The 26,657-nt window shown below is 35.0% G+C and overlaps 4 protein-coding genes and 1 non-coding gene across 6 annotated transcripts; 3 read left to right on the top strand and 2 right to left on the bottom strand.

Annotated features, from left to right (window-relative positions):
* The first annotated feature begins 342 nt into the window (after positions 1 to 342).
* On the top strand, positions 343 to 3,237 carry LOC145572770 (uncharacterized). The gene is made up of 3 exons (XM_081631738.1): positions 343 to 967; positions 1,157 to 1,324; positions 1,435 to 3,237. The coding sequence occupies exons 1-3, from the start codon at positions 422 to 424 to the stop codon at positions 3,154 to 3,156; spliced, it is 2,436 nt and encodes an 811-aa protein (XP_081487864.1). The 5' UTR covers positions 343 to 421; the 3' UTR covers positions 3,157 to 3,237.
* A 308-nt stretch (positions 3,238 to 3,545) lies between these two features.
* TRNAH-GUG (transfer RNA histidin (anticodon GUG)) lies at positions 3,546 to 3,617 on the bottom strand. The gene has a single exon. It is a non-coding gene; the product is annotated as a tRNA-His (tRNA).
* Positions 3,618 to 4,949: 1,332 nt separating this feature from the next.
* LOC145570003 (UDP-glucuronic acid decarboxylase 5) lies at positions 4,950 to 10,861 on the top strand. 2 transcript variants are annotated; one of them, XM_081628982.1, is made up of 13 exons: positions 4,950 to 5,128; positions 5,755 to 5,871; positions 6,415 to 6,501; positions 6,704 to 6,791; positions 7,287 to 7,378; positions 8,450 to 8,514; positions 8,606 to 8,694; positions 8,804 to 8,881; positions 8,965 to 9,058; positions 9,402 to 9,468; positions 9,565 to 9,628; positions 9,710 to 9,750; positions 10,439 to 10,861. In XM_081628982.1, the coding sequence occupies exons 2-13, from the start codon at positions 5,791 to 5,793 to the stop codon at positions 10,619 to 10,621; spliced, it is 1,029 nt and encodes a 342-aa protein (XP_081485108.1). In that variant the 5' UTR covers positions 4,950 to 5,128; positions 5,755 to 5,790; the 3' UTR covers positions 10,622 to 10,861. The 2 variants fall into 2 exon arrangements, with proteins under 2 accessions (XP_081485108.1, XP_081485109.1); XM_081628983.1 differs by lacking the exon at positions 4,950 to 5,128 and adding an exon at positions 5,510 to 5,578.
* Positions 10,862 to 11,465: 604 nt separating this feature from the next.
* Positions 11,466 to 12,068, bottom strand: LOC145571571 (histone H4). The gene has a single exon (XM_081630602.1). The coding sequence runs from the start codon at positions 11,988 to 11,990 to the stop codon at positions 11,679 to 11,681; it is 312 nt and encodes a 103-aa protein (XP_081486728.1). The 5' UTR covers positions 11,991 to 12,068; the 3' UTR covers positions 11,466 to 11,678.
* A 7,739-nt stretch (positions 12,069 to 19,807) lies between these two features.
* On the top strand, positions 19,808 to 25,824 carry LOC145570002 (ACT domain-containing protein ACR9-like). The gene is made up of 6 exons (XM_081628981.1): positions 19,808 to 20,035; positions 20,912 to 21,127; positions 21,219 to 21,324; positions 22,458 to 22,809; positions 24,799 to 25,083; positions 25,194 to 25,824. Exons 1-6 carry the CDS (start codon positions 19,882 to 19,884, stop codon positions 25,338 to 25,340), a joined length of 1,260 nt encoding a protein of 419 aa, XP_081485107.1. The 5' UTR covers positions 19,808 to 19,881; the 3' UTR covers positions 25,341 to 25,824.
* Positions 25,825 to 26,657: the final 833 nt, after the last annotated feature.

Below are 26,657 nucleotides of genomic sequence, written 5' to 3'. Positions count from 1 at the left end.
AAACAGAACCTTCAGTTAGCAAATGGAAACACAATACAGCATTTCTCTAAAAAAAAAAAAGGTATACTAATTATTTATTTACTTATTTTATTTATAATGGATTTTCTTTTTATTTTATATAAAAATTAATTAAAAAAGTTGTAACTGGTCTGTTGCAAACAGGTGGGTCCCACAAAAGAAATGTCACTATAGATTGTTTACCACTAAAACAACTAACATGTTATGTATTCCTACAAATACCCCCTCTGTAATTCATTCCTCTCAAGCTAAGTTCATTCCAAGGCCAAGCCTCCTCTCTTCATTTGTATCTCTAGATCACTCTATTTCAACCAATAACAAAATCGTTTATATTTTGTGATCTAGCTGATCAAGAGTAGATTAATCAACATCGATTGATGCTAAGCTAGTTACAACAACAACCATGTTTAGCACCGTGCAATCTAAGAGAACATGCGAGTTTTGGAAATCAGGCCTAGTCGCGGCCTCAAGAACAGCCTTGGCTTGCATTATAGTAGGGTGCTTAACCCTCTATGGCCCTGCCTCTTTCAAGAGGGAAGTAACATTCCCTGCATTTTCATATGTCGCGATGATTCTTATTATTACCAATGCTACCCTAGGAGACACAATCCGAGGTCTTTGGCTTGCATTTTATGCTACTCTTCAAACTGTTTGCCCTGCTATTTTGTGCCTCTGGCTCATAGGAGGACCTTCTAGCCTTACCGAGGCATCTACCTCTTTGGTCGTTGCTATTGCTGCTTTCTTTATCGCGTTGCCTCAATCCACCCATGGTGTGGCCAAGAGGATTGCTTTGGGCCAACTTATCATCATCTATGTTGTTGGTTACATCAATGCTCATCAATTTGATGCTATCATGCATCCTGTCCATGTTGCTGCTAGCACCGCCGTTGGTGCTCTCGCTTGTTTCTTAGCACTATTGCTTCCTTACCCTCACCTTGCTTCCTCCCAGGTAAATTTTACTCATTCATGATAAACTCTTACTTATTTTAATTTACAGATGATTTCATGATACTTAGCTTGTTGCTAATTAATTATACAAACAATAGTAATAGTAGTAGCAATTTATTAATCCTTTTTTAATTTCATAGTAATATTATGGTAATTATATTAAGAAAAGTGTTTTATGTATGTAATACAGGTGACCAAAAATAGCAAATTATTTGCAGAGAACGCGACAGATAGGCTAAAGCTGTTTGTCAAGGCATTTTGTGCTGAAGATGATGTATCTTCTCAAGCATTAATCTCTCAAACAAGGTGTTTGGCTGGTAAAGCCAAGAAATTTATCCAGTGCATTAAATCCAAACAGGTAACATAACCTTTTTATACTATGATATAATCAAATGAGTAAAATAAAGTTATAAGATCATCAATAAGACTAATAGTTTTTATTTTTTCATTATATTTTTGTTTGAGCAGGAAAGCATGCAGTGGGAGAGATTTCCCTTGAAGTTTATTAGACCTTATTGTACGAACCCAGGGGACCGATTCCAGGAACTAGAGACGCCACTTAGAGGGATGGATATCGCGCTAAGCAACACAAAAGTACCTATTTCGATTGTTGATGAACAATTGAAAGACGGTATGGACTTAATAGAAGGTGAAATAAGCCAAAATTTACACCAACTTAAGAACCATACACCTAGTGAAACAATAACTGTCCCAGAATCTACTGAAGGACAAGTTATGGGCTTCCTTCAAAAACTCGAAACACCGCCATCAAATGAGAAAGATTTACCCTCTTATTTCTTCTTCTTCTGTATGAAACTCCTACACTCTCAGTCAAGGGCCATGACCATTCCTCCAAATCAACAAAAAACTGACCAAAATACCCCTCAAAAAAAGAACCAACAACAACACCTAAACAAAAACAGTGAAAACCAAAATGGGCTTTCTTTGAAAAGTATTTGGGCCAACAACTGGCCCACTACTAAAGAAAGGCTTACCATAGCAATAAATTGCTCACTATCGTTGGGCTTTGCCGTGTTATTTGGGCTTTATTACAGTAAGCCCAATGGATATTGGTCTGGGCTTCCTGTAGCTGTGAGTTTTGCAGCAGCTAGAGAAGCCACATTTAAAGTTGCCAATGTTAAGTTCCAAGGGACAGTCATTGGCAATGTATATGGAGTATTAGGTTGTTTTATTTTCGAAAGATTTGTACAAATTAGGTTCATTTCACTTCTTCCTTGGTTTATTTTCACCAGTTTTCTTCAACAGAGCAAAATGTATGGGCAAGCAGGTGCTGTTTCTGCAGTCATAGGTGCAATTCTGATTTTGGGCCGAAGAAATTTCGGCCCACCATCGGATTTTGCTATAGCTAGAATAGTGGAAACCTTCATTGGTTTGTCCTGTTCTATTGTTATTGATTTGTTGTTACACCCCACTAGAGGAGCCACCCTAGCCAAAATTCAACTTACCAAGACTCTTGGAACACTCGAGGATTCGATCTCTTCTATTGATCTCGTTACAACCTCCAAGGCCGAGTTACTTGAGAAGGCGAAAGGAATCAAAGCTCAAGTGAATGAGCTAGACAAATATGTTGGTGAGGCAGAGGCAGAGCCGAATTTTTGGTATTTGCCATTCCATACTTCTTGTTATAGGAAATTGATGGGTCCTTTCGCGAAAATGGGTGATCTCTTGATATTCACAGCTCATGCTATTGGGTTCCTAGAAGAGCATATCCAAAGCGTTGAATTGGAGAGGATGAACAATGATCTAAGGCATGTAGTAAAAATGGTAGCTACTTCGATGAAATCCTTCCAAGAGGTTGCTTCTATCAAGTCATTGATAGTTCTTGAAAAAGACCTTGCCAAAAGTGGTAAAACATGTGATCTTGAGGTAGGAAAATCGGCCAACTTTCCATTAATGAACTTGGGTGAGAAAGATATGGAGAAATTCATAAGCTCGTACCTTGATCATTCCAAGGAAGTATTCGAGGAAATCGAGTTCCCTGAGGGAGAGGAAGAGATCAAGAGTCAAACTATCATGAGTTTAAGTGCACTTGGATTTTGCTTAAGCTGTTTGATGAGGGAAACAAAAGAGGTTGAGAAAGGAATTAAGGAACTTGTTCAGTGGGAAAATCCTACTAGTCAAATAAATCTACATGAGATGTCATGTAAAATTCATGCATTATACGATTGATATGAATTTACTAAATTTAAAAAAACTTTATCTTGTCTTTGCAAAATAATGAAGTTTTGTTATAAATGTATGTAAAGTACATTAAACTGTATCTTCTAACAATAGAGTATATTCTCTATCAATTTCCTTTAATTTCATAGAAAGTGATAGCTAGACAACCATTGCATTGTTGGATCATAATACCATATATTTTGGTGTAAAATCTTGACAATGTTTTGCTAGCTCAAATAATTACATACTTACAGTTTTGATCATACATTATTGTGTCTTATTATTTTGTAATTTGTCATTCAATTTCAATCGTAAACTAACATAGAAGTTATATACATTGACATACAAAGGAAAAAATATATGGACTAACTTATTCCGAAATAAAAATATATATTAAGTGTGGCTGCTGGGATTCGAGCCCAGGTCTCCACGGCCACAACGTGGAATTCTAACCACTAAACTACAGCCACTTTAGTGGTAGTTTTGTAATTGTTATCTTACTTATATTTTAACTTTTTTGTTATTATTGTGTTAAGCAATGAGTATTTTTTCATATATATATATACATAAACATACGAAGAAAAAAAATTATATAGACTAAACTCAAAGGTTTAAGAAGGAAGGATAAATTAATTTTAACAATCAAAGTTATACTCACGATCTAAGTAAACATTACTTGACAAACAATAGAGGGAGTATGTATAATTTAAATAACACCATTCATAATTGTGATAAAACATAAAAGGTACTACAGGTCATAGAAAACTTTGATTTTAGGAGGTTAAATAATAATTTTTAAAAAGAAAAAACTACTAATAATATACAGCTTAAAGTATGTGTTGGATACTTTGAAATAGATCTATAAGAAATGGAAGGTATAGTCACCAAACTAACATAAGTGCTTAACAAGTAATTTTCCAATAATGCTTTAGTTATCAGCTTAATTAGGTTGTATGGGAAGAATTCACATCTACTCTAACAACTTTTATGAGCATGCTGGACAAAGACGGCCTAATAAACCATGCACGAGGACCTCATGCTTTTCCTATTCTACTTTGATAGTTTTACCCATGAAAAAAAATCATACAAACATAGAACAGAATTTGACTACATAATCGGGGTAAATTAAGCTTTGTTATTATCATAAGATAATGACTTTTTTCTTTTGATAAGTTTAGATAAATTCAAATGAGATGAGATACGGACAATAATTTCAATGAAATATAAAAGATATCTCCTCCGTTTTTAAATGCTTGCTCCATTTCTCTTGGCTACGTATGCCGATGTTAATCTTTGATTAATTATATCTTTAATTATTAATAAGTATAAATTTTAACAATTAAAAACTAATAATCTATTCATTAAAACGATTCCAACAGATACTAATAAGACTATATTTTTTTCTTATGTATAAATCACAGATATTAGTTAAAGTAGACCAAATGAGTAGTGCAAAAAATAAAAATGGAGTCAATATTTAAAAACAAAGGGAGTAATGATTAACTAGTTTCCTTATAATACTTTTTTTGACGAAACTACTCCGTATAATACTAAAATCAGTTAAAATTAGAGTTAGTACTCCAAAATTAATTAAAAATAAGTAAAAATTAGTTGAAGAAAGCATGAATTTGTAAATAGATTTATCTATTTTGAAAATTTTTGCCAAAATCTTTGGCAATTTTTAGGATAGGATAGCTAACTCACTTTTTTTAATGCCCGAAAATTATTTTATAAAGATAAATACAGTAAATCTATTTTTCCTAATTTTCCAATAGGAAACTGAAAGAAGCCAGACTCACATCAAAAAGGATCAGTCAAGAGTCAAGACTCAACAGTTTTCGTATCGCATTGTTTTAGGATTCCTTGAGCATATCTCCTTACGTTTTCACATCTTCCATCTTCCTTATAATTTATGTCAATTTCTCATCCTTTCTCTCAATAATTCTCCCCTTTTTCCTGAATTTCACACTGCCAAAATCTGGTAAGAAATCTCTGAATTTTAATCTTAAAAAATGGATCTTTATTTAATAATTATAATTATTATTATGATGAACAAGTAGTTGTCACTCTAAGTTAGGCGTAATTTCAATGTCTTCTAATTGTTAGCATAACAATCATAATCATGATTTTGATTGGTATTCCCGACCTTTTCTTGAATTTGAAGCTAACTATGAAAAAAGCCCTCAATTTTAAATCTTTTTTCTTGTTCAATTTTGGGATTTTAATTTAAATTAATCAAATTGCGTAAATATCGCGCTTTCTCTCTCCTCTGGCATGTGAGTTTGGCGACGTTTGGTAAGGGAAGTTTCTGAATTGTGGATCATACTATTTATTTTTGTTTATCACATTATATATACTCCATTCTTTGATCTCCTTTTTTTTCACAATCGCAAATTACAAGTTAGGGTTTCGTTCTTGCTTTCAGTCCAAAGTACTTTTCTTGCTCCCCCTCTTTTATGTGTTTTTGATTTTTATTTGAAATTCCCAATTTCCCCCTTTTATAATTTTCTATTTTTCTATTTATAAATATATAAATTTTGCTTAGGTGGTTTTTTCTGGACCCCATTAAATTAATCATCATAAATTTTCTGTTCTTTTGTGTTATAGGTCTTCATTAAATTGATTGAGTGGGAGATCTGAGAAATGGCATCCAACGGAGAGAAGCAATCAGGAACCAAGCCACCTCCACCCCCTTCTCCATTGAGAAATTCTAAATTTTTTCAGGTAATTTTTATTGATTTTATAGAGATTTTTTTTTATACTTGGTTGATATTTGCAATTTGAGTTAAATGTTATGATTGGTATCTTTATCTTTGATTTGGATGAAAAAGAGCGGATCTTGTAGTGGGTTGATCTCCAATTTGTTAAACAGGATGTGGGTAGTATTGCAACAATGTTGTCCACTTGGGAAAATGTTGGTTGTACTTTGATGTGCTATGTTGATTGTATCCATTAGGAGAGGGGTAATGTGAATGGTTTGTTATGTTTTTGTTTTTACTGAATGATCAATCAATTATTGTTGTGATTGTAAGTCCGTAGTGCTCTCGCTTCTTCATTGTAATAGTATGATGATGACTGTTGAGCTTGATTTTTGTTGTGCAATGCTGATGATGAAGCAATGTAGCGTGCTTTGTAGAGTTTCAATTTGATCATGAATGACGGACTGTGGGTTGTTGAGATGTTGTGGTAGAAGAGAGGGTATTGGCATATATTTTTTTTCTTCGCATTTTTACTAAATGCTTTACCTTTTGTGTCTTGTGATGGCAGTCAAACATGAGAATTTTGATCACTGGAGGAGCAGGATTTATTGGCTCCCATCTGGTTGATAGATTGATGGAAAATGAAAAGAATGAGGTGAGCATGTTTCCCCAACTTGCTTCTTTTCTATCAGCTAATGATGAATGAAGGGAAAAGATACGGCAATCTTAGTGCGTAATGCATGTTTCCTCTTTTCCTTGCTCTTGTTCTTGTTCCGGGAAATGGAGGTGGGCAGATAGGAAAGTGCTCATCTTGTCTCACACGTTTTAACATAATTTGATTTTTGATTTTTTAACAGGTGATTGTTGTTGATAACTACTTTACTGGTTCAAAGGACAACCTTAGGAAATGGATTGGACACCCGAGGTTTGAGCTGATCCGTCATGGTATTAATCCTGTTAATTTATTTTTGATCGTCACTTATGTTGTATAATTAACTTTAATTTGCCTTAAATCTAAGAACCTTATGTTGTATGGAAAATTCGGAGAATAATTCTGTGTTTGATTGTTTTAAGATAGAGCAGTAGGGTTTTTTTTTTTTTTTTTTTTTTTGTCAATTGGTTGACATTGGGGAAAATTTAGCAAAGTTGCTCTTTTACTCTTTCATCTTCATAAACATAGTGCAGCCCTCTAATCATGTTGGCTGCCTTCTGTGTCTGATGTTAGGCAGTGTTCAATATGCCTCTGGAAATTATTTAGCATTGAAAATAATCCTCTCATGTTACTGTTATCTTAATAATAAGTCAGCAAGCTGAATGAAAATAGCGTAAATATCGACATTTTTACATCTTCACTTCACTCAGAGAGTTCATTATTGTACTTCATTCATTTTTTTTATTTTTATTTTTTTTTTTTTTTTTTTTTTTTTTTGGTGTCTGCAGATGTTACAGAGCCATTACTAATTGAGGTTGATCAGATATATCACCTTGCATGCCCTGCATCGCCAATATTTTACAAGCACAACCCTGTTAAAGTAAGTACAGGTTTAATCTAATTTTCTAATTTGTAGTTGGACCTCTAAAATGTGCAATTAGCTTGAACTTCTGCTTCCATATTTGACACCTATTTGAGAAGCATATGTTTTAATCATGTTGATTTCTTGGTCCAATTTGGACATAGTATTCTGGAAGTTCACTGTGCTGTCTATAATTTGTATGTGTCTGCTGATTTATTCGTCAGAAATGCATCGGCATCTGAATGTGTCTGCTGATCTATCCTCAGAATAGTCAGAAATGCCTCAGCCTTGTTGAATTCATTTTATCACCCACACTAATGACATGGTAGTTTAGGGCAGACTTGTTACAATTTTTTTCCACCCATACTTATGACGTGTTAGTGTAGGATGGACTTGTTACAATTTTAACATTCTTAAGGTCACAATATCATTAGTTTCCCTCAAAGCTCAAAAAGCAGCCTTCTCTGAACTCTGAGGCTTGTTTCCGTGTGGTGTTCTGTGCTCACTTGGAACATAACAGCTTATTATACTATGTTTTGAAGATGGCCTAATTATTTTCAATTCCCTGCCAAGCCCAATTTCAGCCCCATCTGAACCAAGGCTTTTTCTCGTTGCACTGTGCTGCTCATGGATATTGGTAGGTGGCAGACTGGCAGCTACACATGATATGACCTATTGAACCATTTCATAAAAAATTATAGCTTTTTCTTTCAGTACTCAATTGTCAATAAGCTCAGTGAGTTTTACGAGCCAGAATGCTTACAGCAAGACGGTTACTCTAGCTCACAGTCTCACACGTATTAAAGTTCCTGTATTAGGGCAGTTAATTGACAATTTATGATCACATGTAAGCAAAGGGTAGCTTAGTAAGACTTGTGGAGTATGATACAGTACATTCTAACTATGTTAAGTGAATTCTGAAGATTGCTTGTGACGCTCAATACTAAACTGCTTAAAATTGCTGATGTTTTAAAAAATTTAATGCTTTGATGGCCATAATAAGATTTTATGGTGTGAATTAGTGAGGTTTTTTCTCTCTTTCATTTGGCATTATACAGTTATTAAATCTGAACATTTGATATCTGACAGACAATCAAGACAAATGTGATGGGTACTTTGAACATGCTAGGACTTGCCAAGCGTGTTGGAGCCAGGTTTGTGGGGTTTATTTTTCTACATCATTGTGGGTATATGTAACATGCAATAAATTTTACCATCTCTCTTTTGCTTCTGTACTCTCTGCAGGATTTTGCTTACTTCAACATCAGAGGTGTATGGTGATCCCCTTGTCCATCCTCAACCTGAAACTTATTGGGGAAATGTTAACCCAATTGGTATGCACTTACAGTGTTTCAATATTTGCTGAAATATTCTTTGGATGCAGGACATTTTAACAATATAATCTGTTTGAGAACTAAATTTGTTTATTATTTTTGCCAACAGGAGTTAGGAGCTGTTATGATGAGGGAAAACGTGTAGCTGAAACCTTGATGTTTGATTATCACAGGCAACACGGGATTGGTATGTTTGTTACCTTTCTTGAGTTAACTCTACTTAGAAAGATCTAGATTTTGAACTGTTTTTTCTATTGCGTTGTGAAACAGAAATTCGTGTAGCCCGAATTTTCAATACTTATGGGCCTCGGATGAACATCGACGATGGCCGTGTTGTCAGCAACTTCATTGCTCAAGCACTTAGGTAAGCTAATATCTTGTTATTGGTTGACAGTCTTACACCTTTCTAGAAGTTCGACAACTTTTGATGTAATTCTTATGTTGAAGTCTTGTAGATTCTGAAAAGGGCCTAAATTTAACTTTAAGCCCGTGTTTAGAAATTGATTGGCCATCTAAGTATTTAGGATATATCTGGGTTGAAACTAGAGAGGGGAGAAGGAAAATAAATAATGTTTTCATTAGATGTTGAATTGGTAGTTGTGCATGATTCTCTTTTCATGTTACTGCATCATCTATTGGATGTCACTTATGAGATCAAATTGGCCAGTTTTTTTATGCTTTTAGTACCACTATATTTCCTTGTGCAGGGATGAGCCACTGACAGTTCAGGCTCCTGGAACTCAGACTCGTAGTTTCTGTTTCGTGTCTGACATGGTGCGTGATTGTTTTTTGTGTTTGAGTATTATATGTATTTATATCCTTGTAGAGCAACAAGTAATTGTTTCTTGAACACAATCAATTGTACTACAGGTTGATGGTCTTATTAGACTGATGGAAGGAGAGCACACTGGGCCAATCAACATTGGCAACCCTGGTAATGATGCTACACTATATTTTCTTGTTTTTGTTTGGTTCTCTAAAAAAAATCATTGCTAACTCCTTTGCTGGTATTTAGGTGAATTCACCATGCTTGAACTTGCTGAGACTGTGAAAGAGGTACGTTGAAAAATAATATTGTTGCTCTTACCTACGCCCTTGAGTGTATTGCACTTCATGTGAATCCTCATATAAGCATTCAATCTTGCAAAAGAACAATTCCTCATATAAGCATTAAATCTTGCAAAAGAACAATTATGTTACTCCGTATACATCAACCGTAATCTAGATGAGTGTCATTTGCGTTGGCTGGGTCCATAATTGCAATTTCATTGATTGATTATTCTTAACATTTCTGCTTACAGATCAACCTAAATTGATTAAGCTTGTCACTCACTCACTTGTTGAAGCATTCAATGCAAATATTGTATTTCACTTTATACTCCATGCTCTCTAGCTTATGAGTGTGGAAAAATAAGAAAATTGCTACCTATTTGTATTTGTGTGCTGTTAGTGTATTAGATCATGGGCCTCCAGTACTGTTAGTGTATTAACTCCATACTCTCTAGCTTATGAGTGTTTCTGTAGAAGGGGTTTTATGTCTGGCTGGCAATATTGTTCAAGCTTTATATGGTGTGTTGATTGTACAAGCTTTGAAAGATTGTTGATGTCCTTAATAGTTCATCTTGTATGTTGAGTATAGGATATACAATTGAGTTTCTGAATATGCATGTGGTCCTTGCCTGCTCAGCTTCGTTTTTTGTTGATGGATGGAATATTTATGTCGTGTTCTGGCCATATTTTGCAGCTGATCAATCCAGATGTGAAGATAATCTCAGTGGAGAACACCCCTGATGACCCAAGACAGAGGAAGCCAGATATCACATCAGCCAAGGAATTGCTTGGTTGGGAGCCAAAGGTTAAATTAAGGGAAGGACTCCCGCTTATGGAAGAAGACTTCCGCCTGAGGCTCGGAGTTCCCAAGAAATGAATAAGGCAACTTTGAGTCTTATAGGAGGGGTGAAAAAGGGCGGAATCTTTAAAAGAAAAGTTCGCGAAGTGAGCGTTTTTGCGAGTGTTTTTCAAAAGTAGAGGATTGCTTTGTTCTTACCATTTTGTTTTATCCTTTGTGTCAAAAATAATTATAAGGGACTGTTCCCTTATTTTTTCATTTTCGATATCAATATATGAAGTTTTTCATACCAAATTTTCACTTGGTAACTTTTGTTCATTGTTGTCGTCGGTTTCAATTTTTTGGTAATTGAGATCTACAATTGCTTCCTCTGAAATGATTATAATCCAAGACGATATTCAGTAGCTCCAATAACTTGTTATCACAATTTAAGATTGAGAAATGTACTCCTTTGTAAAAAAAAAAAAAAAAAAAAAAAAAAAAATTATGAACCTAAAATGTCATGGCATTAATCTGCTTTTATCTGTTAACTTAAAACCCAGAACCTTATTCAACACCTCCAAAACAAACATAAGAAATTCACCATTTTGCACTTCACATTTTTTTGCGACACATACGCACCCAATTTAACTGACTCAATTTGATTGTAAACTTGTGAAAAGCAAATATCACAAATGATAAACCAGTCACTTAATTTATCCCAAAAACTGCATAAATATAGCTCAAATTAAGCTTAAAAGTAGTTTCAGCATTCCAAATACAAACCCTAAATAACAAGCAATCAGGCCTAAATTGATGTCCAATTGATCGAAAATTATATCCAAATACAGTGACCATTTCGTTATCGCAGAATAATTCAGAAAACGAAAAAATTAGTGCGGAATTAAGAACGAAAACAACAAATTAATGGCTGAACACAGAATAGATTGAACGAGATATTCATTTCATTAAATCAGAACCAACAATTACAAGCATAACACCACCACTACATACCTATTAAGAACCATCAAACCACAAAAGATCTACAAATTCTAAACCCTAATTTCACCAAACCCAGAAATCACCCACCTACTAAACAACCACATTTCCCCCAATTTATCCTCCCCAAACCCTAGAACCCCAAATTATACGCAACCTAACCACCGAAACCATAAAGAGTCCTTCCTTGCCTCTTGAGAGCATACACAACATCCATGGCAGTCACCGTCTTCCTCCTCGCATGCTCAGTGTAAGTCACAGCATCACGAATCACATTCTCCAAGAAGATCTTGAGGACGCCACGTGTCTCTTCGTAGATCAGACCGCTGATACGCTTAACACCGCCTCTTCGAGCAAGACGACGAATAGCAGGCTTGGTGATACCTTGGATGTTATCACGAAGAACTTTCCTGTGACGCTTTGCTCCCCCCTTTCCCAAACCCTTGCCTCCCTTTCCTCTTCCTGACATTTTTGGTTTTAGAGAGAGAAAGTTGAAAAACTGGCGATTGTTTTTTTTTTAAGAGAGAGAAAGTGAAAATGAAGATGTGTGGATGTTGATGTGGGTTAAAAGGGGTATTTATAACTGCCGGGTTTTTGGGTGGTGAGATGATTTGGTGTTGAGGATTGGTTTTAATCGGACGGTTGTGAGAGGTTATCCGTGTGAGCGGGTGAAAGTTGTTGTGGATCGTTGATTAGTATTAATCTACGGTCAGGAGTTTGTGAGGTGGAGTTGTGCGGATTGCGAGGTGGAAGTTGTGTTTTTTTAAGTTTTGATGTGGCGGGGTTGTCGGAAAACACAGGGGGAGGCGAAAATTTTGAATTGTTTTTGAAATATTTCAAGTTTTTCCAAAAACAAAATTTGGGAATTAGCTTTGAAGATTCTATACTTCTATTTCAAAGTGTAACGCTATGCATTTTTGGGCCTTTTTATTTCACAAATCTTCAAGGTGTAACTTGTAATCTTGTTGTAAGTTGTAAAGGTTAATTAGCTAATATTGGTCAAATAATCATCAAATAATTATGAAGATGTTTAAATTTGATTATTTGACCAATATTAGTCGATTAAACTTTCAAATTACAATAAGTTAATTGGGGTAAGCTAGCTCAAAACTTCAAATAGCTTATTCCACCAAATAAACTTGTTTTCGATAAGTTGTTTGGAGGACCTTATTCATTAGCTTATTAGAGTATTTTATAAGGTCGTTTTGGGGAAAAGCTTAGCTGGAAGTTAAAAGCTGAACCTGATTGTGTTAGCTGGTTTTAACTATCTAATTGTATTAACTGATTTGACTAACTTATTTTACTAACTGAGTGTTTAAAGCTAATTAATTATGTAAAATGACCAATAAGTTAATTGTGGGGTAGGTGGTTCATATAGTAATTTTAATTAAATGAGGGTTTAAGTGTCATTTTACCATAAAAATTGAATAAGTTAATTAAAAACTCTTAAAAGGAGCATTTTGAAAAATAGTTTATTTAGTAGAATAAGCTCTTTAAATAAGCTTCCCACCAAACATCTTGAATTAGCTTATCAGTAGTCAATAAGTAATGTTGGTCAAATAAGCTAATTTTATTCCAATAAACTAGTTACTAAACACAAACAAAATGACAAATAACTAATTTGACCTTGGACTAGTCAAATGACAATTTTGTGAGCTTATTTATTAGCTACTCGTGATGTATAAGAATCTTAATATGTAGTTTATTGGCCTTGTGTACATTTAATGCTCTTAAAAACCGAGAAAATACAAGTTTTTCACCTTGATGTACCAAATGGCTATTTTGTAAATAAAATGTCTATAAATTCGTGCACAATAATATATTTTTGTGTTTTATGCGTAGATGAACAAGCACTGTTAATGAAGAAACCTCGGCTTCAATTATTGGAATTAATCATGACCTTTATTTATCCATTTTTTCTTAAGGTTTTCGTTTATTTTAGCGACAAAACAATATAAATGGTGTTGATCACTACAATAAAAAACCCATATGGAGTCACATGTAAATGACCTAACAAATCGCCTTAAAGGCGACTCTACAACCACCATCACAATAGCTTTCGACTCGATAGCTTTTATATAAGTCGCCTATTAGTTTTTAGGCGACTCTGTATGTTAAGCTATTGTGTTGAAAGAGACGGCTCCATAAATTAATCTATTGTGCCACTTGTGTTGAAAGAGACGACTCATAAAAAATCAACATTTTTTTCCAACTGTTTTTTTTAGTTCATATAATGTTAATGTTTATGCTACTTAGCATGTTTGATCTCTGGTTCTTTGCTTGGAAGGTTGAAGTTCTAAGTTACTTTTTATATTTATATGAAATTGTAACTATTTTGAATAAATTGTAACAATCAACCTATCGCGTCATATCTTACGCATTAGGCGACTTATTATGTAGTGGTCATATTATAAAACACCTAACAGGTTAGTCTTTTAAAGTCACCTGAATATAAGGTGCTACTTATAAACCTATCGAGTCACCTCATGCTTATTAGGTGACTTGTTAAGTTAGGGTTAAAATCAACAAAGCACCTAACGAGTCACCTAATATACATGAGGTGACTTGATAAGTTTACAAGTCGCGCACATATATGCATGTGACTTTATAACCCGACTTATTCTGTGGCTTTAATTAGATTTTCAAAATCACTTGTATATAAGGTGCAACTCATTAATCTATCGAGTCGCCTTAAATCAGGTGACTTGTATACGTAGTATTTCATATTTTCATGTGTTCGTATCATGTCATACCCGTATTCGTACCCATGCCCATACCATAAGCCCAAACACAAAACCCAAATAATTTGAACCCAATTCACAAAATGGGCTCAGCCATATCCTCATCAACTCTACCAACATCATATATTAGCACCACTTAACCAAAACCAGAGTAAGCGAAGGCGACTTTGAGACTCTGAGATAGAAAGAGTAAATCGACGAAGAGAGAGAGAGAAAAGAGATGGCAATTTGGAGGAAGTTCGATCCATGGCCAGTCTTCTTCAAGAGAGAATGGAATCGTAACTGGCCTTTTCTAGTCGGTTTTGCCGTCACCGGTACCATCATCACCAAATTATCTCTTGGTCTTACTGGTATTCCCATTTTCTCTCTCCTATAATTATCTCGTTCTTCCCTAATTCGCCTATTTGATTGGATTGATGATTGATTTTGATTTTATTATCATTTCATTGATTTTAATTTGTTATTTTTGCAGAGGAGCAAGCGAAGAACTCGCCATTTGTTCAGAGGCACAAAAAGTAGGCAATCGTCAAACCCTAGATCTATAATATATGCATTATTGATTTAATTTAATTTAATTTGTTATTTTGTTTGATTAGGGTTAGGTTTAATGTTTGATTGTGTTTTAGCTGAGATTTTACTGGCTAGCCAATCTGGATTTGATTTCTTGCTGATATTATAGTGATTAATTTATCTCGGATTGAGCAGAGATTATTTTTCGATAAAATGTGTTCATTTATATTATGAATATTGTCATTTTGGATTTGGTTATTGCCGTGTTGAATTAAGGTGACTTTTTTCTTTTTTTGTTGTTGTCGTCGAAATTATTGTCTATAATTTGTTCATTACACATAGTAATTAGGTTATAGACGAGTTTAATTGCTTGCAGCTAGAATGGTTTGGTTTGGGATTCAACATTGGACTTTATTTTTGGCTACATCAACATTTTAGAGGAGGGGGGTGGGGGTGGTCAGAGAGAGCCTAAGGAAGCAGTGTTTCATGTTAATTTAAATTGCACGGCTTATATTGTCATGGATAGTCGGTATTCTCTCTACCAGCATTTGATGTATTACTTGTTTACCGAGGGAAGTAATTGCAGCTGAAAAATTACTGACAAGGGTAGAGTCAGAGAGAACCCTAGGCAGCAGTCTTTTGCGTCATTTCTATTCCATTGTTTATATTGTTATGGATAGGAGATTCACTCATCCCCTCCACCTGCATTTGACGTATACTTGTTTATTGCTGCACAGAAACTATTGACTGCCTCTTTTTATGGTGTCCCGAGGACAAACCATCATCTCCTCCATGTCATTGGTAATTTTGGGTCATCTTGTTTTGTCTCATACTAGAAAGGAGATAAATTTGGTGGTAGGGAAGAGGGAGCTAAGGTTGCAGTTTCATGACCTTTTGTGTGTCAGTAAAGTTATTGGTGGTGTGATTTTAATTTTTAAATGTTTAGTTGATGGGTTTACGAGTTATAGGTGTAATGCTATCTTCTTAAGTTCTTATTATAAACAGTAAAATGTCAAGTAAGAGCGAAGGGCGAAGGTGGTGTATATCTCTGATTTTCTAAAAAATTACATTTTAGAGGTGTAATGATATTTTCTTATTATTATAAAGAGTCAAATGTCAAGTAAGTGTGAACCCTGGGTGTCCATGTAACTTTGAAGCTGGTCATTGTGATTAGATTTTTAAAAACTATTTAGCAGTGTCCAGTAAGCCATTAAGAAAGCCTTCTGTGCTATGTATCAAACAGTTAATTAATTAATCACCTGTAGACTGATCATGTGGAACAAAAATCAACTTACAAGGAGGATTTTGTCAGTAAAATTTTTATCTCACCTCCAATACTGGCTACTTAATAGTTACTATACTTTGGAATTAGGTTGTACATTATTTTGACATTTGAGGAGAGCATGCTTAGAGGGAAAATCTATATTTGAACTTTAGTTCCTTAGATCGTCTTTTTTCCCTAGATTTTTAGCATTGTCTCTTATTCCTCACCTTTTGTATCATTTATTACGACTACCAATATCGGCAACTTAATATAATTTAGCTTAAGTGTGCACATTTTTATGACATTGGAGGGAGGAGCATGCTCAATAAAATTTGAACTTTAAATCCCTTTTCTTCTGGATTTTAGTATTATATCTGAATCCTCACCTTTTGTATCATGATCTAAATAAAAATGGTTGATTATACTGCAAAGTCTTCATATCCTTTTCTTGAAGTAGTAGATGGTCATTGTTTACGTAGTTTGAGGTCAATTAGAAGATGATAACATTGTGTACCTCCATCTCACTTGACACCATCATGATGAGAGTCTCTTAGACTTTTAGAGGCATTGGGGTTATGTTGTGGACGTTTTTTTCTCTGTTATATTGGGGTAACTTATCTGTAATTGGCTTGTATCATGCATGTCTCTCTATCTTATAAACTTGTGCAATTCTCATCACTTTGATGTTTTTTCCTTTCCTTTTTATTTCTGAAACAAAATTGTCAACTGGACTATGTTTGATTGGTTCTTGTATTTTTCAGGCACTAGAGATGGCTGATGTATTGTTGTGCTTCGTTGGAAGCCTTTTTCTGGCTGGTGAATAACAAAAGCGCTGATGCTTAAGATTTTCTTCTGAACTTTTATTGAAGATTATGTTGCTGGATGTTTTTTTTGTTGATAATGAAACCATGAGTAAATTTTTTTCATGAATTTTAGAAGCCCTTTAATTATGATATATACAGGTTTTGTAGTCAAGTTAATTGACACTTTAAATGGTGCATTGATGGTCATTGACCTGATTATCTGTGTGTTGGGGTTGTGTAATGCTTTTGTTTAAAAATGCCATGTCTTACATTTATGAGAGTTAATAATGCATTATGAAGCTGATCTGCTGTTGTAATTGTTCAGCCACACTTGTATCAAAGGGCAGGGTGCTGTTTGCTTTCCAGGCTTCCTGATAGTCTTGACACTTACAGTTTTGCTAATGCCCACATCAGACCTGGTTTAGGTACTTAGACTGACCCTGCAAGACCATGCCAACTCTTAGATTAGGACTAGCAAGAAACTTGCGGCATTTGAGCTTCACTTTTTGTTACTTAAGGCCTTCAAACTGTCCTTCATTGGCTCATTGTCTCCGGTGATTGCTATGCCTAGTTGCTTAACCATCATTAAATAACCCCTAGAACTTCAGCACTCTCAGCTACAAGACTTGTAACCCTCGGGCCTCTACTCTGGAAAAATAGGCAAGATAATTTGCTGTTTGTGGTTAATTGAGCTTTAGGTATAGCCATTACTTAGTTAACCAGCTGAAAAGATTTTAAGCCTTCAGGTCATGTCAGGATCATGCTTTCCTTGGTACAGAATGGTGTTTCTATGTTATTTCAAGGTTGAGTACGATCTATTGGCAAACTGTTTTCTTTCAAGATGGAGTATGACCTGTTGGTAAAATGTTATTGGGGGTATCAGTTCGTGTGATCAACTATGTATGGAAAACAGTTGGGCAGCCAGTTGGTGTTGATTGATACCTTTCAGCAAGTAGTTGTCCCGAAGATTGGTGGCTGGTATAGTGGTTTGGGAAGATTGGTGGCTGGTAAAGAGGTTTGGGAAGATTGGTGGCTGTTATAGTGGTTTGGGCTAAAGCTGTACTATTTGTCATTTGTCACTTGTCACTTGTCACTTATGTCTGGACTCCAAAACCTTTCAGCAGTTAGTCGTCCTGATGTTTTGAGGCTAGTATAGTGGTGTGGCTGTGTGGGATATAGTTTTGTCATTTATGCTACGTTTGGACTCCAAGACCTTTGGTTAGTTGACCAACGAAAAAACTTTCTGAAATATCAGCTTCTGAGGAGTATATCATCTCTGTTTTGTGGCCCTCAAATTTCCATTTTCTTGGCTTGTCAAGTAGCTTGTGCTCGTCCTTTTCACGTCACTATTATCTGAAGGAATCAAATAAAAATCTGGTTAATGAACTCTTAACTAGGAAATTCCACACCATATATGCTTTGATTGCATTTCCCTGTTCTGCTTGTCAATTCTTCTACCAGGTTTTGGTGCAGCCGTGCAGGTTGTCCACTTGTACTAAAGGCTTTGGCTTTTAAAATTGTACTTGGACTACTTTTTTGAATGTGTTGATTTCACTTAAACATCAGACAATGTTAGTTTTATGTTTGTTTACAAATTACAATGTTCTTATGAAAGAAAAATTAAACATAATTGAATATTACATTCAAATCCCTTCTTTGTTTAGACGTTTCTTCGCTGCATTTTACACTCAAGTATTTCTTTTGTGGAACTGTCACCTACCTTTTGATGTGTATATAAATTAAGAAAAATGGTGGTTACACCAGATGTTAACCTATTTTTGTTTTTTAAGCACTATAAAATTTAAGAAAATGGAGTTTATGATAGGGTTTCGCATCATGCTGATGATAAATGTTGGTGTGATCTTTTATTGAAATTTTGCTTTTTCTTTGTACTCTCGTTTTTATATGAGTGCATCACATTAATTAGTTTACACGTCAATTGTTACTTAGACCATTAATATGTTTTATTGTTATTATTCTGTGATATAAAAGTACTATAAAAAATTGATAGGAGTAATTAATAGTCCATGCAAACAAATATTCTTAATTAATAGTTAATACGGAGTATCAATTTCAAGAGGAATAGAATTAAAAGCCCAAAATTAATCTTGATTAAATTAATGTCAATTTCGTGATGACTCGATAATAAGGCGGTTGAATATTTGTCATTATCATTATTGGACTGAATCTTATTTCGTATTTTTACATCAATGAAGAAGCAGACATATTCCATGAACATTTCTTATACAAAGTAGTTATTTATTACTTGTATGATTCCTTTTTAATGCTCTTTATGTTGCTTTTTTTTTTTTTTTTTTTTTTCTATTTATGATACTCTGTAATTTTTTTTTTTATTTTCTTTCATAGACTATGATGTAAGTATCAAAAAGAAATTGTCTAGTACAATGAGATTTTGTAGAGAATGTTTTAAATATTTTTCCACTGTACAATTACTAGTAATATCTCGAAGAAAAATATCACAGCATCCAATAATTTCGCACTCAAGGCTCTATAATGAAACAAAAGTCACTTTCATGATTCCATCAGAAACACGTATTTTCATCATTTTTTATTTTTTTTCAATGTACAAATTTCTTTTTTCACTTTTGTAGTACTGTATTGTCTTCTTCTTCCTTTTCCAATTCGCGCGAATTCTCAGTGACGCAATTTACTAGTCTGTTACAAATTTACAACCATACAACTTGCACTTCAGTAGTTCATTCTACTAACAATTCAACCTACAAAAATAAAATAAAACAAAATAATAAAATCGGAATATACTAAACCAACAGATTAACCAACACCCTGCTGCCACGTGGATAAAGGATTGCTTACGTGGCTTCCATGTACCCTTTTTTTAATTAAAAAACCTCACTCACTTTCTGCCGCCTCAAATTTCTCTCTATAACCTCGCACAAAAAAAGTAAAATAGAACATACTTGAATATCCGGTAAGCTCGAAACTCTGTGAGCAGGTGGCGGCGGCGCGGAGGATCTGGACACAGAAACGCCGTCAATCTCAACGTTAGGTTTCCGTCCTTCAATGGGGATTCCTAACGACGACACCGTTTCGATTGAGAAAGGGAAAAAGTCCGGTGATCCTTGGATTATCACCGTTAATTGCCCTGATAAATCTGGCCTTGGTTTGGATATTTGTCGCACCATTCTTGATTTCGGACTTTTCATTTCCAAAGGAGGTACTTTTTTTAAAATTTATTTTTTTTCCATGTTTTCTGCAATTTATCTTGGACTATATTTTTTTCATGTTTTTTTTTTTTTAATATTTAATAGATGTTGGAAAGCGGGGAAGGGAATTTTCTTGAATTAATAATTGACTAAATTCATGTTTAAAAAATTATGGGTTTGATGATAAAGTTGTTAAATTAACTGAATGAAATTGATTATATGGGAATCAGATTAGCGGTAATAATAATTATGATTTGTGGTTAAAGTTTGCATTATTTTCTCAATGTGTTGGACAGTTGATTTTGTTTGTCATGGATAATTTGTTGTTTTTGCGCTGAAAATATGGATATGCTGTATACGTATGATTATGAATAAGTATAAACACCTAACATGGTGGGTGACTAACTTATGAAAAAGGAGAATATTTCTTAAAAAAAAAAAAAAAAAAAAAAAATGGAAAATGAGAATATACTCTTATGAGCTAATGTGTGGTCACCTGGTCGGGAGTGATGTTAATAGTATATCTTTCGACTTTCGATGAGTTTACGGTACAGATGATATTATTTATAGGGGTAAGGTTGCGTATAGCGGATTGAGAACTGTATTTTGGCTCGGGACCATGATTTTATTATTGATGTCTAACCTTGTTTATCTTGCCATGGATGTAGCTTTTTTAAGGGCATTGCTTGCATTAGGATAAGATGATGTTGATACATAAGTGGTCCAATTCCATTGTACGAAATAGCATTTTGTTATGTACCTAGTTTATGAATATAAAAAACATATATTCCTGTTTTATGTGCTGCAAAAACATAGTTAGCTTATTGTAAATAATGTAGCTAAGTGAATTCTGTCTGATATTGCACTTGCCTTTTTTTCTTTTCTAGATGTTTCAACGGATGGAAAGTGGTGCTACGTTGTTTTGTGGGTGGTTCCTCATTCTAGCACTTATGCAGTTCGATGGGATAATCTTAAAGAACGGCTAGTTTCATTTTGTCCGTCATGCTCTTTGTCATTTTATTATACTCCACCGCCACCATCCAAGTCCTCTCCTGTTTACTTGTTAAAGTTTTGTTGCCTTGATCGTAGAGGGTTATTGTATGGTAATATTCGATGTGATACGTCCTCTTTTTTTTACTGAGAGGTTTGTGTATATCTTCTATTGATCAATGTGGTTCTTGCATCTCTTTTTAGATGTTACCCATGTTCTCTGTGAGCTTGAGCTCAATATTGAGAGGGTGAAAGTGACGACAACTCCGGATGACAGAGTCCTGGACCTCTTCTTTATCACTGATAACCTGTGAGTTATTTGTTAATTATGATTTATATAATTGTTTGACATTCTTGAAGATTACCATAAATCCTTTTTATTGTTTTGTGCATTCATTTTGTTCTCTGTTGTCAAGCTTTTAATTGCAACACCATGAGACTGAATTTGCATACTAAAAGAAATCTTTAAAATATACAAGTACAATTTTTTTTTTTTTAATTTTTGGGAAGAAATGAGGCTGTTTCTGATGAGCATATTTTCTGTTTAGGTTTTATGTCGGTTGTAAGTCTGTAACCCGTATCTAGAATCATGATCTAGATTAGAGTGGACTTAGAAAACAATTTCAACGCAATCTACAACCATTAATTAGTAGGGATTCTGCCGTGCGCAGGATAGAATTATATAAAGCTACAGATATATGCAATCTTACTCTAGTCTTCTAGTTAGTTTAACTTAGTACAAGGCAGTTTCCAACCGTATATATTCTTTCCTTCCTAAATTTATGAAGTGAAAACACAACCCGTCTGTTATCTTGTTTCCTTTTACATTGTAGTATTAAATATTAATACTCTTAAGGGAATATTCTTAATCGGAAATGGTACCAGAAGTAATATTTCGTATCAGTAGAGTTCAAAATCTAGCAGCACAATGACAACCTTATTATGTGAATAGTAATAATAGCAGTGATCTTGGTTTAAATGCATTATTGTCGTTTTAATGTATGTTCCAACAAAATACACCTACTGAGGAAATATACCAAATCCACCTATCCAACAATGTGAACTAAATTGCATTAAATTTCACTGGAGGTGTTATCTCTCTGGACATAATTAGGTCAGATGTCTAATTTCTACAAGGTAGAGCGAACATATTACGGGATGTTACCGTTAGATGGTTAGATTTTATGTGTATCGTTGCTAGATATTCTGCTTTCAATGTCATTAATTATAGCTGGTTATGTATCTGTATATTTCCTAGCTGGGTATATTAGTTCTATGTTAAATTTTGCCTTTTCTTGATATTTAATTATCTCATCATGTGCCTAATCAAAACAAACAAGATAAGCAACACTGCCATGTAGAGGACTAAGGGCTGTGTAGCCTACATTCAGGCATGACAATGTTGTTTAGCAGTTATTTATGATCTGTTTAATGCCATTTCAGGGAGCTTCTCCACACAAAGGAGAGACAAGGAGAAGCATACGAACGACTGCGTTGTGTTTTAGGTGAATCTTGTATTAGCTGTGAACTTCAGCTAGCAGACTCACATCATGAGGCCCGTAAACGTACCTCATCCATCTCCCCTGCTGTTGCTGAAGAGCTCTTTGCATCTGAGTATTCTAAGAAGGAGTGCCATATGCAAGCTCTTAGCGCAGATTTGACACAATTGAAAAAGGCTGCTGTAAACGTGGATAACTCTTTGAGTCCGAGTCATACCCTATTTCAGATACATTGTGTTGACCACAAAGGTCTTATTTATGATATCATGAGAACTCTGAAAGATCATGATGTAAAGGTATGAGCTTCCTATCTTTTATGTTGCATAAATCTACCTTCTCAATGGAGCTAAACAACTTATTAAATGTTTTAGTTATGTAGACTGATTGTGCAACAATGTCTTTCACACTTCTTTCCCATGCATTCAAGAAGTTCTGTTGATCCTAAATTTGTGGACCATACTATTTCATTTTAAACCTGTTTTAAGGGGATGGGTATATTAGGCCATTTACTTTGATTCCATTATATTTGTAGGTTGTTTACTCTTTACACCTTAGAGAAATTACATACCATGTATCTATCTTCCCAAAATGCCACCCTTAGCCTCAAACTGCTGAAGAATGCATCTTCCATGCAAGAATCACCCTTCTCCCAGCCTGTCACCAACTCATCACCACCCTACCCTTCCCACCTTGATAACATCACCATGGCCACTTCTAAACAAGCTTTGTAATAATTTCGGAATGGGAAAAATACAAATTTGCCTTAAAATTTCTTACTTCTCTACTGGTGGTTGACATTGCTCATGGTTTTTGTTGATGGATTGTTCCTTGGTGGCCCAAGTAGAGCATAAAAGGTGAGTTCAGGGCCTATTTTTGAGGCTGTGCTGATGGCAAGTTAGAAAGGGAGATAACAAACTGGCAAGGGTGGTATAAATAAAAGAGACCAGGAGGGCAGTGGTGGTGTCATGGTGGGTGATGGTTGGTGGGGGTTTGATAGTTGGGAGTGATAAAGAAAGAGGAGTGGTGTTGGTGGTGGAGTGTTGTGGGGATTTCAGCAGTTTATTTATTTATTTTTATCAGGGTTTTAGGATTTTAGTTGGAGTTTTACCAAGGAATAATTATGATTCTTCATTACAAGACAGATTAGGAAGTTACTTTCTGTTCTTTCCATGACTCCTTTCTTTTTGATCCCTTTGAACCAAAATACCATACTACCAAACTGCCCCTTTGGGCCTATATTGTGATTGATTTTGGCTGTGCCTGGCATTCATTTCAAGACTTCTGTGATATATGTATCCTGTTTTCCTGTCCTCTCATGATGGATCTTTGAACAAAGTTATAATCTTGGAATCTGATCTCCTTTTATTTATTTAATCCTTATGTCTCTATGGCCTTCAAGAAATTGTGTTCTGGAGATTGTTTTTAACTGTGCACAGTTGTGGCTTTAATAACATTCTATTAATGGGTCTCAGTAATTTTTTTTTTTGGAAATTTGTTTCTTTGATTGAGTGATCAAGTGACCTTGTCATCAAGTTGGACACATTGTGAGGTTCCCCTTATGTTTGTGTTTATGAGTACAAATGCATTTGTCTTGTCTTGAATGGGTTTCAATATCGCACTTCAGGACAAAGGGCCATGTCACAGGGAGTTTAAACATTGTCAAGCTGAGATCAATTTTGGCTTATAAAACTTGTCATGTTGCAAATCATAGCCTGTAGGTCTTAGTTTAAGAGGGTTTTGGAAGCACCAAGAATTGTGAACAACTCATAACTCATACTCTCGTACCCTTACAGGATTCTGGAAGTACTGAGAATTGTGATCAGTCATGGCATTTTTTTTGCTGGCTATAGCTCCTGGCTATAGTGAATTGAATGCTAGTCAGGCGCTAATGGTTGTAGACTTACAGGGATATTTTTGGATTGTTCTTGTTTTGTAGGTTGAGGTTTCCATTTACTGGGGGGCCATGGGGGCATGGGCAGTTGAGTACCAAGGGTTGTATCTCATAGTCTATTGGTTGGGGTTGCCTCTTGTATTCTCCTACCATCAGAAAGGGGTTGGAACTAGGAACTAAGGAAGAGGACTCAGATATATTTTTGGACAGTCTATGCTGAAGTTTGAGGACAACTTGTGTCAGTGGCTCAGTGCCCAAATAGTTTAGACAGTATGTGTTGTGACTTGTGAGTCATTGGCCTGCTCATCACTAGGAGGTCATTGTTGTTTGCATTCAGCTAATTTCATGATTATGAAGGATTACATATCTTATGCAATTGCTATATTCTTCCCAGATTTCATATGGTAGAATCCCAGAAGTTACAAAAGGACATCGTGACATAGACCTATTCCTCCAGCACAAGGATGGAAAAAAGATTTTGGATCCTGAGCGAGAATATTTCATATGTTCCTGTCTTAAGATGGAAATGCTTCACCCCCTGCGAGTGCTTATAGTGAATCGTGGGCCTGACACTGAACTATTGGTTGCTAATCCAGTTGAGTCATCTGGACGGGGAAGACCTCGAGTTTTCCATGATGCCACTCTTGCTCTTAAAAAGCTTGGCATCTGCATTTTCTCGGTAAGAAGATACATATCATTTTTGTGTAACAGCTCTTTGAATGTCTATCAGTGATAAACAAATTTTGTTCTCTAGATGCCAAGTCAATTCTGTAATTTGTTCAATTCCAGGCTGAAATAGGCAGGTATTCTGCCTCAGATCGGGAATGGGAAGTGTATCGTTTTCTTTTAGATGAGAATTGTGAATATCAACTGGCGACAACAAGTGCTAGGAATCAGATTGTAGACAGAGTCAGAAGATTGCTGATGGGCTGGTGAATGGGGTTGATGAGCCAATGCACTTGCTGCTGTCACATTTCGGTTTTCAACTCTTTTACCTGTGTGCTGTATTGTATCAGCTTCTTGAGCTTATTCTGATGTACAGCGTTTTATATTCCTATTAGCTTAAGAATGTTTGGATAGCAATAGTGGTGGGAAAGGAAGGAAAGAGAGGGAGGGGATGGAAGGGAAGAAATGGGTTTTTTTTTTCCTACTTTTTTTTTTTAACTTTGGAAGGATTTGGTTTATGAAAAGGGAGAAGAAATTGGATTCCTCCATTCGCTTTCCCTCCTTCCTCCTAATCCATATCCAATTGAAGGAATATAAATCCATAACTCTGCCCCTTCCTCTCTTTTCTCTGTAGTTATTCTCCTCCAATGACATTGTAAGTGATCCATATATTTTCGGTTTTGGAGTAGAGAATTAGAATGTACTTGCACCGTAAGCTATAATACCGCTTGATTTTGATACTCAGTTTGTGCTATGGCTTGCTTGATATGCTTGTGTTTCTTTATTTGGCCATCGAACCTTAGATTTCTTTCATCTTATGTATCCAGAATTTGTTCAGCAACTCAGGACTATGGGAGGGAAATTGTCAATTTGGTAGCTAATAAAATCTGACGGATATTTGAACAAACATTAAGAAAGCCAAGCCAAAGATGCCTAAAGATATAATTACGAGGAGCGCAAAGTTGTGGCCAAGCCACAAAAATTAGATGCTTATGGGGCTACGGGCAACAATAGGCCCTTAGGGATCCTAATATTTTTTTACCGGTTCGTAATTCTTCTATGAAGTCTTAACTTTGAAGGCTATATTTTTCATTTCAAAAATCGAAAATTATCCAAAAGTAAAAGCTATAATATACTCCGTACAAACTTAGGCAATTTTAGGAGATTTTGGACTTAAAATTGAAAACTCTAATTGTGATGGACATCCTATAATCATAACAAGTTTGGAACTATATACACTTATTAATCGGTTTCATTAAGGCTGAGGTGGTCTCGGGTCGATGATGGGAGGTGAGCTTGTAAGTTGTAACTGGTTATTTTGATTGTTAAAAGACAAAATGGATGTTTTTAATCATTTAGGTGACATTTTGAGGTATAGTGGGGGTGTATGAGAAGCATTTTAACCCATTTCCTTTTCGGATTAGAAAAAGCTGAAATTTCTGCAAAATTTAAGACTATAATCCACAAAATTGGGCCATAATAGAAAATTTTGGGACCTGGTAATAAAATATCAAGTGATGGCACTATATGCGTATCGAAGTCATAATATGTTATTTGAAATTGTGTATGTCCATTAGTCGCTCACAT

Source organism: Chenopodium album, chromosome 12 (genome assembly GCF_948465745.1).
Source record: "Chenopodium album chromosome 12, dcCheAlbu1.1, whole genome shotgun sequence".
NCBI classification, from domain to species: Eukaryota; Viridiplantae; Streptophyta; class Magnoliopsida; order Caryophyllales; family Amaranthaceae; genus Chenopodium; species Chenopodium album.
Note: the sequence above shows the minus strand (reverse complement) of the source record. Positions and strands in the feature narration are given on the sequence as shown.